Below are 13,273 nucleotides of genomic sequence, written 5' to 3'. Positions count from 1 at the left end.
ATGCATTACTAGATGGTTGTCCTGCATCCTCAATAAACAAGCTACAGTTAGTCCAAAATGCAGCAGCCAGGGTTCTCACTAGATCCAGAAAATATGATAATATAACCCCAATATTATCATCCCTGTACTGGCCACCTGTTCAGTTTATTTATTTTCATAATTAATTACAAAATAGTATTACTTACATACAAGGCTTTACAATAAATGGTTTAGCTCCCACATATCTAGCCAGTCTTCTGATGCACTATAATCCACCACGTTCCTTAAGATCACAAAACTCCGGATTTCTTGTAATTCCCAGAATATCAAAATCTACAAAAGGGGGCAGGGCATTTTTATAGTTAGCTTTAAAGCTTTGGAATAGCCTTTCAGACAATGTTCAGGCTCAGACACAGTTTCCCAGTTTAAAAGCAGACTCAAGACGCATTTCTTCAATCTGACATACGCGTAACTCATCCCATAACCTTATACTCCAGTACATCTATCCTGAATGGCAACCACTCTTATTCTTTCCATCTGTTCTTTATTTTTCTACCCTTCTCGAGGCATCTGGAGATTGTGCCAGCTTCAGTAGACAGAGGCCAACCCTGCGAGGATCCTGAGGCATCCAGAGAAGGACCAGCTCCAGCTGGATTCTGCTTTATGATGGTTGGAGCTACACATCCTGCTCCTGTGCTCCCAGTGATCCAGACCCCACCTGCCCTCTGCACCTACTGACTGGACTTCATGTTAATTTAAATAAGCTCTGTTATATTTAACTTTCACCTGCATAACACACTCACATGATGTTAAATAATTTCTATCGTTATCACCCAAATGAGGATGGGTTCCCTGGTGAGTCCAGTTCCTCTTAAGGTTGCTTCCTATTGCCATCTCAGGGAGTTTTTCCTTGCCACTGTCAGAGACAATTTCATTATTATCTAGACACATTTTTCTCACACATACACACTTCCATAAATTTTCGATTTTTTTTTTTCATTTTTGTGAAGCTGCTTTGAGACAATGATCATTGTTAAAAACGATATATAAATAAAATTGAATAGAATTAAACTAAACATGACCGATTATTCTTTTTATAAAAAGTTGGGACTTTTTAGGCTAAGATAAATGACTGAAATAGACTCAGGCATGCCTTTGGTGCGCATCGCCATCAGCTTGAGTGGAACAACAGGGGTTCAGTACAGTGACCACCCCTTAATCAATTTGAGGTTGTAAAGGAGGGGTTACAAACAAATCCTGCCAGTTTACCGTTGCGCCTCAAAGGTAAGCAAATCCTCTTGGTGTACATGTATATAATACCAGCATAATATTTGCAAATGGAAAAAAATTGTATATGAACATTTGAATAATATCGACCATAAATATCGATAAAAGTCCATTTTGCGTGAATAGTTTAAATGTGTGTTGAAGAAATAACTTGTACGTGTATGCTGCTGTTTTGCTATTATCTGCGTATATGTCCTCTGGGACATGTACAGTATAGACATGTGAATGAATGGTGTTACTCTAAATAGAAAGAAATTCCTAGAGTCCCTTGCATATGTGTGAAGTTGGAAAGAAGGTATTTAGTTCATTTGGATGGTTTTGTTCACCAACTTTCATGACTATCAGTAGATATACAGTAGCAGTTGTGGTTGTTTGTGATCTTTCAGGACTAACAGCTGACCCGAGTGTCTAATGCACCGATCACTCCAGCAGATGATGGATGAAGTTGTCCTGCGCGCGCGTCTGTTCCTGTTGTTGCTCGTGTTGGTGCACGCGCTTTCAACGCGGAACCAAAGTTTGGGTCACGTGGACCCGTTAACACTGACCCGCGCGGACCCGCACTGCTGGGAGAGCGCCTCTGCACTGCTGCTGGAGATGCGAACGCCGCGGATCGCGCACTCGGTGCCGGACTTCTGGGACCTCATGGTGTTTCTCAAGTCCTCGGACAACTGGAAACACAGCGCGCTGTTCTGGGACCTGGCACAAGTCTTCTGGGACCTCTACGTGGACTGCATCCGGTCCCGGAACCATGGGCTCGGGAGGCGGCACGTCATGCGGACAAAACGGCGTCTCACGGTCGCGCGCTCTCTCTCCGCGGACAGTAAGTAGGCTACGAGATTCTGACCTACATCAGGGATGAACTAATTACACATATTTGGATATATTCTCTCAGTAATAGGGCAAATCTGAGGAAATCCTTATTACATTTTTATGCAACTTACTTAGTTCCCAATTTGTGATACTTAAGTTATAGTTATAGTTAAGGTTGTGCGAAACGAGCTGAGTTATATATATATATAGTAGATATAGTGCACTTTTTCAGAGGATAACAAATAAATAAGGAGAAGTGAGCTTCAGCCAGGTGATCCTAAAGGTCAGGGAGTCCTGTATATCTTGGACTACACACTCCCAAAATCACTAGTCACATAGCTATAATTTAATTCATTATTACACATTAACAACCATAGTGGGTGGCACAGTGGCTTAGTGGTTAGGCACTGTCGCCTTGCAGCTCCATGCAGGGTCCGGATTTAGTTCCCTGCCTCTGGTTTTGCATGTTTGGTGGGTTTCCTCAGTCCAAAGACATGCAGATTAGGCTAAGTGGCGTTCCCAAGTTGCCCGTAGTGTGTAAAAGTACGTGTGAATGTTGACTGGAGGTCCTACCAAGGTTTAGAATGAGAGAGATACAGATCAGGTTAATTGGCATTACCAAAATGCCCATAGTGTGTGCCCTGCAATGGATTGGCACCCTGTCCAATGTGTACCCTTGCCTTGTGCCATAAGTCTTCTGAGATAGTCTCCCTGCGACCCTGTATACAGGATTAAGCGGTATAGATGATGTATAGATGAGTAAATGAGTGAGTGAGAATCCATAGTCTTTTTATTTGCCACACGGCAACTCTTTATGCATTTACACAGGCAGTGTTTAAATGGCGTGCAGTCCTTAATTTGCTATTAAAGAGCACACCACACATTAAGCCCTGTATACCACTTTAGTCCTGGCTTTGCCAATGACTATGCATCGAATTAAATTTTTATATTTAAGAACATTTTAATCTGTGCACCCAAAATAAGTCTAAGTTCTCAGAGTGAGTATATTGGATTTGTCAAGGTTTTATTTGGGGTAAGGGATAAAAGCAATTTTTGAATACCCTTCAGGATATCTACAGTAAGATTGCTGTACAGATACACCTCGAAAATGTAAAGATGTAAATATGCCTTACAATTTTCATTGATATGGTGTGTGGAAAAGCTTTAGCTGAGTTTTACAGTGGGTAAGGGAGGTGCAAGTAAATGGATGGAAGAGTAAGTAAAAGCCATATTTCCTGGGAGAAATGGACAGAGAGCAGAAGATAGTGAGTACGCACGTAGGCGTGGCCAGACCATGAAGCTGAAATTGAAGTGTGATTGCAGCATGTAATGCGTCTTGTGAATCAGCTTTAAACAAACAACAAACAGCTTTATGTAAAAGTTTGTACATTTATTTTACGGTGAAATTTGAATTTTTAGCCATTTCGAGTAAATACACATGATTCAACCTGTCTAATATATATCTGAAAATGCTAATTTAGCCCTTGTGAATGCCTAAACATATTGATTGTGTGTAAAACATGACAATGTGAAAGAATTCTCGGATTCTTTTGTATATATATATATTTATTTTATTTTTTACATGAAATTGGCTTTGTCTTTTTCCTCTAGAATCTTTTGTGCAAGAGTCAGAGAACCATTTTTCGAAGTTAAAGAAGTTCACTCGAGCCTGGTTTCAAATTCAGGTGCAGCAGGACGGACCACGCAGCTTGTACAGTGATGCTTATCCAGAAACCAAGGCTTCAGTAAAAATGTAAAATTTTTATTTATGAAGATAAAATATTTTTACCTATGACATGTTTTTCTGTTTAATAAAATAATTTGCACCACTTCTTTAGGCTAAGACTTTTTTATTTTAATTTTGATTCAGTGAGTGTTTTAAGCCAGACTCATCCCATTATACACTGGTCACAGACAATGTGGACATCATCTAACTCAAACAAAACTCAAAATAGGATAATGACGTTTTTGTGGAAAGCCACAGACAAAACTAGCATGCATGAATTCTAGTTAAAGTAATAAAATAAAAATAATGTAATGAAATATGAGTGGTCAATAAAAGAGGTAACTGGTATTTCAGAATAATTTAACCCATATAAATAGTGGGGGGTTTGCTCCTACCTGTCCTTTATATAGTAGCCACCTCTGCCTTTTCTCCAGATCTATTGTTTAATACTTTTTTTATCTTCTGCAAACTAAAAAGTGAAAAAAATTTCTTTTACCTAATTCTTAATTCTTAGTTCATAGACATATAGCCTTTTGGTAAACTGAGATATTTGGATGTGTATATGGATTTCAGGTTAAAACTAACATGAATTTAGAAATGACTCTGATTCTCATATTCATAAGACACTCTTACATTTCTAGTTTTACAACTGCAGAAGCGAATTATTTATGACCACAATATCCTGAGTGACCACTATATATTTTTCGTGGGTTGCTCATTTACCCTTCGGTCTAATTTAGGGTGTGTGGAGTGGTGTGTAATGATTCAAGGATTCAAGATTCAAATAACTTTTTTTAATCCCGGAGGGAAATTGTTAATTTGCTTTTCAGACCTCATGACTTTTTTCTCGCTTCCTTCTGCTCCCTAGCAAAGTGAGTTTTTTTTTTTAATTGCCTCACTGATAAATGTTTTTCTTAAGGCTACACAGCTGTTTAGTCTCAATCCATTGAATTCATTTCACATGTGTGTGCGGAAATGCGTTTACTTTCACTATATATTCAATTCAATTCAATATTAATCTGTATAGCACTTTTAACAATTGTCATTGTCGCAAAGCAGCTTTACACAATCAAAAGAATTATTTAAGTCTGTATGGAATGTAAGTGTTCATGAATCAAGATGAGCAGATTGTCCCTAGTGAGCAAGCTGCAGGCGACAGTGGCAAGGAAAAACTCCCCGAGATGGTAATAGGAAGAAACCTTGAGAGAAACCAGACTTAACAGGGAACCCATCCTCATCTGGTTGAAACAGAGAGCAGGAATTGATCTGCATTTATACTGTGTGTTAGGTGGCAGGCAGATCAGCTATAACAGTTGATGTTAATTGATGTAAATATGGAGTCCAGGTAGTTATTGGAGACAATTGCAATCTTGAACTATCGAGCAACCGCAGCCAAGTCAAGTCAAGTCCTCAGAGAAACAGCTGCCAACACCAGTCGAGGCCAGAACCATCTTTATGGTAAAGTGAAACCATCCCCAGACACCAGACGCATTCCAAAGAGACACACGGGACATCCATGCGACGAGACCTCCATCCAGAAGCGGGGCACCAGGATGGGTCAGACAGGTCCGGAGGGCAGAGGGAGTCTGGATCACTGGCAGCTCAGGAACAACATGTGTAGCTCAACATGGGTTAGTTGTCACATTGTTAATATTTTCACCACAAGAGGGTGGTAGTTAAAAGTAGAATCCTAGCACACTGTGGTGAGCACCAATTTGCCATTTCTAACTGAACCAATCCAGGCCCAAGCACTAACCCAGCCATTCCTGTCCCAAAACAAAACAAGGAAAACAGCTATTTTTACTGTCTTATCAGTAAAGGGGGAATTTGAGTCTGAAAGGCAGGCACAAGGTAAAAATGATCTCTTCCAAAGGAAATAGAGGGCAACCAAATCAGAAGGAGAAGGCAGATGCCTCTTTATCAGAGAAAGATGACTACCTGTGCCTGGTTTGTGTGGAGCCATTTGCGAACAGCTGTCCAGGAGAGACTTAGGTTTGATTGCATGAAATGCAAACAGTGGACTCATGTGGAGTTTATCTCCGGCAAAGCAGTTAGTGAGCACCAGAACTGTCATTCTAACAAGTCTGACTAGTGAAGTTTGACACATGATTTCAGATTTGTTGTTAAGTGTTTAACAGGTTTTATTTGAAAATTTAACTGAACTAATTTTGAACTAGTTTTGACTGAACAACTACCAGTTGTAGTAATTTAAAGGCCACGTTCTAGGATTTTTTCGATTTCAGTTATTATTCAAGCTTTTTCTGTAGCTGAACTAAATTTGGATTTAAAATAAATAAAAAAACAGCATTAAATAGGTTCTTGTTCATATGTTGAAACATCCTGTGTGACTTCTAACCCCACATAGTGTGACACTTTAAAGATGTTCATTCAAATTTCTGGATGTATAAAACATTTTTGGCTGTAAAAAAACAAAGAAAGATAACTATAGTCAATAACAAGTGTTTTAAAGATCAAACAGAGGAAAAAAATATGGAATCACACAAATCTGAGGAAAATTATATGAAATCACCATGCACTTTGCATTTCTAAAACAAACACCTGTATCTGATTACGTACAACTGCTAATTAGTCTGCAGTTAAAAAAGAGTGCTTGCACACATTAGTGATGTGTTGAACCAAGATGATTGACATAACTCATGGTTCCAACACGAGAGATGTCAGTTGAAACAAAGGAGAGGATTATCAAACTTCTTGAAGAAGGTAAATCTTCACGGAATGTTGCAAAAGATGTTGGTTGTTCCCAGTCAGCTGTGTCTAAAATCTAGACTAAGTACAAATCAAATGGAAAGGTTGTAAAAGTAAAGCGTACTGGTAGCCCAAGAAAGACATCAAAGCGCCAAGACAGAAAACTTAAAGCAATATGGCTTGAAAACAGAAAATGCACAACAAAACAAATAAGGAACAAATGGGCAGAAAGTGAAGTCAATGTTTGTGATCGGACAGTAAGAAATCGCCTAAAAGAAATGGGATTTACGTACAAAAAAGCCAAACGAAAACCATCATTAACATCTAAACAGAAAAAAACAAGGTTTCAGTGGGCTAAAGAAAGACAATCTTGGACTGCGAATGACTGGATGAGAGTTTTATTCAGTGATGAATCACAAATTTGCATTGGGCAGGGTGATGATGCTGGAACTTTTGTTTTGTGCCGTTCCAATGAAATTTATAAAGACAACTGCCAGAAGAAAACATGCAAATTTCCACAATCATTAATGATATGGGGTTGTATGTCAGGTAAAGGTATGGGAGACATGACAATCATTGCATCTTCTATAAATGCACAAGTTTATGTTGAGATTTTGGACACTTTTCTTATTCCATCAATTGAAATGATGTTTGGTGATGGTAGCATCTTTTTTCAGGATGATAATGCATCGTGGCATAGGGCAAAATCTGTGAAAACATTCCTACAGGAAAGACATATAATGTCAATGGCATGGCCTGCAAATAGTCTGGACCTTAATCCAATTGAAAATCTGTGGTGGAAATTAAAGAAAATGGTGCACAACAAGGCTTCAACCTGCAAAGCTGATCTGGCAACTGCAATAAGACAAAGCTGGAGACAGATTGATGAAGTATACTGTTTGTCTTTAGTTAAATCTATGTCTCAGAGAATTCAAGCTGTTATAAAAGCCAGAAGTGGTGCAACAAAGTACGAGTAGTGTTTTTTTTTTTTTTTTGGTGATTCCATATAATTTTCATCAGATTTGTGTGATTCCATATTTTTTCCCTCTGTTTGATCTTTAAAACAGTTGTTATTAACTATAGTTATCTTTCTTTCTTTCTTTCTTTCTTTCTTTTTTTTTTTTTTTACAGCTACAAGTGTTTTATACAGCCAGAAGTTTGGATTGTTGAGTAAAAAATAGTTTTGTGGCATGTATGTGCTTGTTTTTTTTTCTTCCACACAAGTAAAAATCTTCTGAGAGTGGTGATTCCATACATTTTGCCAGGGGTTGTATTGTTTAATACTAATTTTTTATGTTTTGCAAATCAAAAAGTGCAGATGTTTCAATCTTTCCTGAGAGGTTTCACAGAAAATATTACTGCAGTGATTGCTGAGTTTCAGAATGAATCAAACACAGCGTAGGAGGAAGTGGATTAGCTCTGACCCCATCCCCTGCGCTCTTAGCTCTCTTACGATGCTTAAAATGATTGTTAAAGTTAAACAAAAGTATAAAGATAACACTTACATCAATTGTTACACAGCCACAATGTTTATTCATCAAATATTCGAAAATGTTGTCTTCCATTGTTTACTGAGACAACAAGGTGCACCTTGTCTAACTAGCTATGAAGGTTTGCTAACTAACAGTTAAAATTCTGCAGGCTCTCAGAGATGAGACAGGCAGCAAATAATGACCAACTTAGCCTACAGTATCTGAGTGAGGTCTTTGGACACTGGATGCGAATAAACTTAAAAAAAATTTTTTTTTTAACTAATTCTTAATTCTTAGTTCATAGACATAAAGGGTTTTGGTAAACTGAGATATTTAGATGTGTACAGTATATAGACTTCAGGTTAAAACTAACATGAATTTAGAAATGACTCTGATTCTCATATTTCTGATTTCTGGTTTCACAACTGCAGAAGGGAATTATTTATGATTACAATATCCTGTGTGACCATTATATATTTTTCTTGGGTTACTCATTTACCCTTCGGTCTAACCCTAAACCTAACCCTAACCCTAACCATGGTGTGTAATGATTTAAAGATTCAAGATTCAAAGATCTTTTTTAATCCCAGAGGGAAATGACTTATTTTTGGTTACAGCTGCTTACAGTTGTTTTGCAGGAGGAAAGGAAAAGAGTAATAAAAAAAATCATATGTAGATGCAAATAATGTAGAACGCAGTTTACAGTGTAAATATAAAAGAACATTTATTTGTGTTAATATAAGTTACTTTTAGTTAGTTTTTAGTTTTTCTCCAAAGCAACCAAATGTTTGAACTGTTAATTTGTCCCAAATGTGCAGCTCAAATTAATCAACAATGATGTCCTAAAAGACTCATGCCATCCAAATATGAAATACAGATACTTCTTTACCTGCTGATTGGGCAACCTGTTACATGTTCACATTCACTATTTAAATGCTTATCGGTTTGTACTAAAAAAAGATATGAATATGAAATAAATACAAAACATGTACCTGAGTCTATATATAAAAGATATGTATGTAGTGAGAAGTGGGACAATATGCCCCTACATGTAATTTGTAAGCAGTCCCTAAATCGCACACGGTGTAACTTGTAATCGGCGACATATCTATCGCAAGAGCAGATATACCTTCCAAACCAATTGTGTTGCATAGAGAGGGAAGTGAAACCTAGTAACCCAGTACCCCAGTGTAAAGATACAAAATAAAACTCAAAATAGCATAATGTGGTTTTTTTTTGTGGAAAGCCACAGATGAAACTAGCATGCATGAATCATACTTAAAGTAACTTTTAATATAACTTGCTGCAGCAGTTCCCGTTTCGACCAGAAGGTGTAATAAATGTAATAAAAATAATTTAATAAAAATACAGTATATGTGGTCAATACAAGAGATAACTGGTATTTCAGAATAATTTAACAATTTATGGATTAAATGAGGATTTTATGAAGTATATAAATATGATCAACTGCCTATATAAATTGTGGGGGGTTTGCTCCTACCTGTCCTTTATATACAATAGCCACCTCAATAGCCACTTTTTCTCCAAAATCTACAACCCCTGGCAAAACGTATGGAATCACCCCTCTTAAAAGATGTTCATTCGAATTTCTGGATGTATAAAACATTTTTGGCTGTAAAAAAAAACAAAGAAAGATAACTATACTCAATAACAAGTGTTTTAAAGATCAAACAGAGGAAAAAAATATGGAATCACACAAATCTGAGGAAAATTATATGAAATCACCATGCACTTTGCATTTCTAAAACAAACACCTGTATCTGATTACGTACAACTGCTAATTAGTCTGCAGTTAAAAAAAGAGTGCTTGCACACATTAGTGATGTGTTGAACCAAGATGATTGACATAACTCATGGTTCCAACACGTGAGATGTCAGTTGAAACAAAGGAGAGGATTATCAAACTTCTTGAAGAAGGTAAATCTTCACGGAATGTTGCAAAAGATGTTGGTTGTTCCCAGTCAGCTGTGTCTAAAATCTAGACCAAGTACAAATCAAATGGAAAGGTTGTAAAAGTAAAGCGTACTGGTAGCCCAAGAAAGACATCAAAGCGCCAGGACAGAAAACTTAAAGCAATATGGCTTGAAAACAGAAAATGCACAACAAAACAAATAAGGAACAAATGGGCAGAAAGTAAAGTCAATGTTTGTGATCGGACAGTAAGAAATCGCCTAAAAGAAATGGGATTTACGTACAAAAAAGCCAAACGAAAACCATCATTAACATCTAAACAGAAAAAAACAAGGTTTCAGTGGGCTAAAGAAAGACAATCTTGGACTGCGAATGACTGGTTGAGAGTTTTATTCAGTGATGAATCACAAATTTGCATTGGGCAGGGTGATGATGCTGGAACTTTTGTTTTGTGCCGTTCCAATGAAATTTATAAAGACAACTGCCAGAAGAAAACATGCAAATTTCCACAATCATTAATGATATGGGGTTGTATGTCAGGTAAAGGTATGGGAGACATGACAATCATTGCATCTTCTATAAATGCACAAGTTTCATATTCCACAAATACTATAGTTAAAGCTAGTCTTAAGATCAGGACCCAATTTAGGCCACACTTTGTACTCCAGGCCATACCTTTGTCATCTTCCCTACACTTAAATCCTTTATTCCCTCCCTCTCTTACAGATAAAACCTTTGGGATTTGGAAAGATTACGGGATTGTTTCAGTAGAGCATCTGTACATTAATGGTATCTTTGCTTCTTTTGACCAATTAAAAGATGCTTATCATCTACCGAACACTCACTTTTTCAGATACTTACAGGCCCGGGATTTTACTCGAACTAACTTTTCCACATTCCCTGCTATTCCTTCTTCCAACCCACTTGATTCTGTTCTTAAGTTGGATCCTAACATTAAAGGTGCGATCTCAAAATTATATTCTATTGCCCTCTCAATTCATTCTTCCGCTTCAGACGGTCTGCGATATGTTTGGTCCGTAGACCTTGGTATTGATATTAGTCCTTCGGTCTGGCAGCTAGTCTTGAAAAGAATACATACCTCTTCTATCTGTGCTCGTCATGGAGTTCTGCAGTGCAAAGTGGTGCACAGAGTCCACTGGTCCAAAAGTAAACTGGCTCGTATATATCCTGGCACTATCTCTAACTCTGATATATGTCATTGTGATCCTGCTGATCTCATCCATATGTTTTGGTCATGCCCGGTTATATTCTCATTTTGGACATCTGTCTTTGACTCTCTGTCAGCCATTACCTCAGTTAAGATCCTCCCGGAACCTTTGATTGGCCTGTTTGTGGTTTTACCCAGTGGATACTCCATGCCCTCTTACTTTGTTAAACTTGTTGCATTTCTTACTCTCCTGGCAAGACGTGTTATTTTAATGCACTGGAAGGGCTCTAACCCCCCTACTCGATCTCTCTGGATAAAAGATGCCCTTACTTTTATGAAGTTGGAGAAGATTAAACATTCACTACGTGGTACTCAGGTTAAATTTTCTAAAATTTGGCAACCTGTTCTTAATTATGTTGAATCTCTTCGGTTCACCGATTCTGCAGTAGCTTAGAAGACTTTGGCATGTATGTCTGTGCTCCATCACCCCCCCCCCCCCCCCCCCCCCGCTCCTTTATTTTTATAAAAAATTTCTTGTCTTCTTTTTCCCCCCTTTGTACTCTGTTTCACTTGTCCTTATAATGCTATTCATTCCAATATTATTGTTCCTGTAATTTTCTCCATAACTTTTTATTGTTGTGTATCTTTCTAATGTCTTGTGTGATTGTGTTTTTTGTATGTTTCGATTGTTTAGTTTTTTTGTGTTGTGTGTTTGTTATAAATAAATCATACATAAAAAAAATGCACAAGTTTATGTTGAGATTTTGGACACTTTTCTTATTCCATCAATTGAAATGATGTTTGGTGATGGTAGCATCTTTTTTCAGGATGATAATGCATCGTGGCATAGGGCAAAATTTGTAAAAACATTACTACAGGAAAGACATATAATGTCAATGGCATGGCCTGCAAATAGTCTGGACCTTAATCCAATTGAAAATCTGTGGTGGAAATTAAAGAAAATGGTGCACAACAAGGCTTCAACCTGCAAAGCTGATCTGGCAACTGCAATAAGACAAAGCTGAAGACAGATTGATGAAGTATACTGTTTGTCTTTAGTTAAATCCATGTCTCCGAGAATTCAAGCTGTTATAAAAGCCAGAAGTGGTGCAACAAAGTTTGGTGATTCCATATAATTTTCATCAGATTTGTGTGATTCCATATTTTTTCCCTCTGTTTGATCTTTAAAACAGTTGTTATTAACTATAGTTGTTTCTTTCTTTCTTTCTTTCTTTTTTTTTTTTTTTTTTTTACAGCTACAAGTGTTTTATACAGCCAGAAGTTTGGATTGTTGAGTGAAAATAGTTTTGTGGCATGTATGTGCTTGTTTTTTTTTTCTTCCACACAAGTAAAAATCTTCTGAGAGTGGTGATTCCATACATTTTGCCAGGGGTTGTATTGTTTAATACTAATTTTTTATGTTTTGCAAATCAAAAAGTGCAGATGTTTCAATCTTTCCTGAGAGGTTTCACAGAAAATATTACTGCAGTGATTGCTGAGTTTCAGAATGAATCAAACACAGCGTAGGAGGAAGTGGATTAGCTCTGACCCCATCCCATGCGCTCTTAGCTCTCTTATGATGCTTAAAATGATTGTTAAAGTTAAACAAAAGTATAAAGATAACACTTACATCAATTGTTACATAGCCACAATGTTTATTCATCAAATATTCGAAAATGTTGTCTTCCATTCTTTACTGAGACAACAGGGTGCACCTTGTCTAACTAGCTATGAAGGTTTGCTAACTAACAGTTAAAATTCTGCAGGCTCTCAGAGATAAGACAGGCAGCAAATAATGACCAACTTAGCCTACAGTATCTGAGTGAGGTCTTTGGACACTGGATGCGAATAAATTTCTTTTACTTAATTCTTAATTCTTAGTTCATAGACATAAAGGGTTTTGGTAAACTGAGATATTTAGATGTGTACAGTATATAGACTTAAGGTTAAAACTAACATGAATTCAGAAATGACTCTGATTCTCATATTCATTAGTCACTCTTACTGTACATTTCTGGTTTCACAACTGCAGAAGGGAATTATTTATAATTACAATATCCTGTGTGACCATTATATATTTTTCTTGGGTTACTCATTTACCCTTCGGTCTAACCCTAAACCTAACCCTAACCATGGTGTGTAATGATTTAAAGATTCAAGATTTAAAGATCTTTTTTAATCCCAGAGGGAAAT

At 37.1% G+C, this 13,273-nt stretch overlaps 1 protein-coding gene across 1 annotated transcript; it reads left to right on the top strand.

The window, feature by feature from the left end:
- Positions 1-1,677: 1,677 nt before the first annotated feature.
- On the top strand, positions 1,678-3,833 carry LOC128524045 (protein FAM237A-like). Its single transcript, XM_053496325.1, has 2 exons — positions 1,678-2,086; positions 3,688-3,833. Exons 1-2 carry the CDS (start codon positions 1,678-1,680, stop codon positions 3,831-3,833), a joined length of 555 nt encoding a protein of 184 aa, XP_053352300.1.
- Positions 3,834-13,273: the final 9,440 nt, after the last annotated feature.

The sequence above is a fragment of the Clarias gariepinus genome, chromosome 5 (assembly GCF_024256425.1).
Source record: "Clarias gariepinus isolate MV-2021 ecotype Netherlands chromosome 5, CGAR_prim_01v2, whole genome shotgun sequence".
NCBI classification, from domain to species: Eukaryota; Metazoa; Chordata; class Actinopteri; order Siluriformes; family Clariidae; genus Clarias; species Clarias gariepinus.
This window is presented reverse-complemented; position numbering and strand designations above follow the sequence as displayed.

Coding starts and splice junctions, on each gene's coding strand:
- LOC128524045 (XM_053496325.1), top strand. CDS start 1,678: ATGCACCGATCACTCCAGCAGATGATGGATGAAGTTGTCCTGCGCGCG. Junction 2,087..3,687: donor GCGCTCTCTCTCCGCGGACA/GTAAGTAGGCTA, acceptor TTTTTCCTCTAG/AATCTTTTGTGCAAGAGTCA.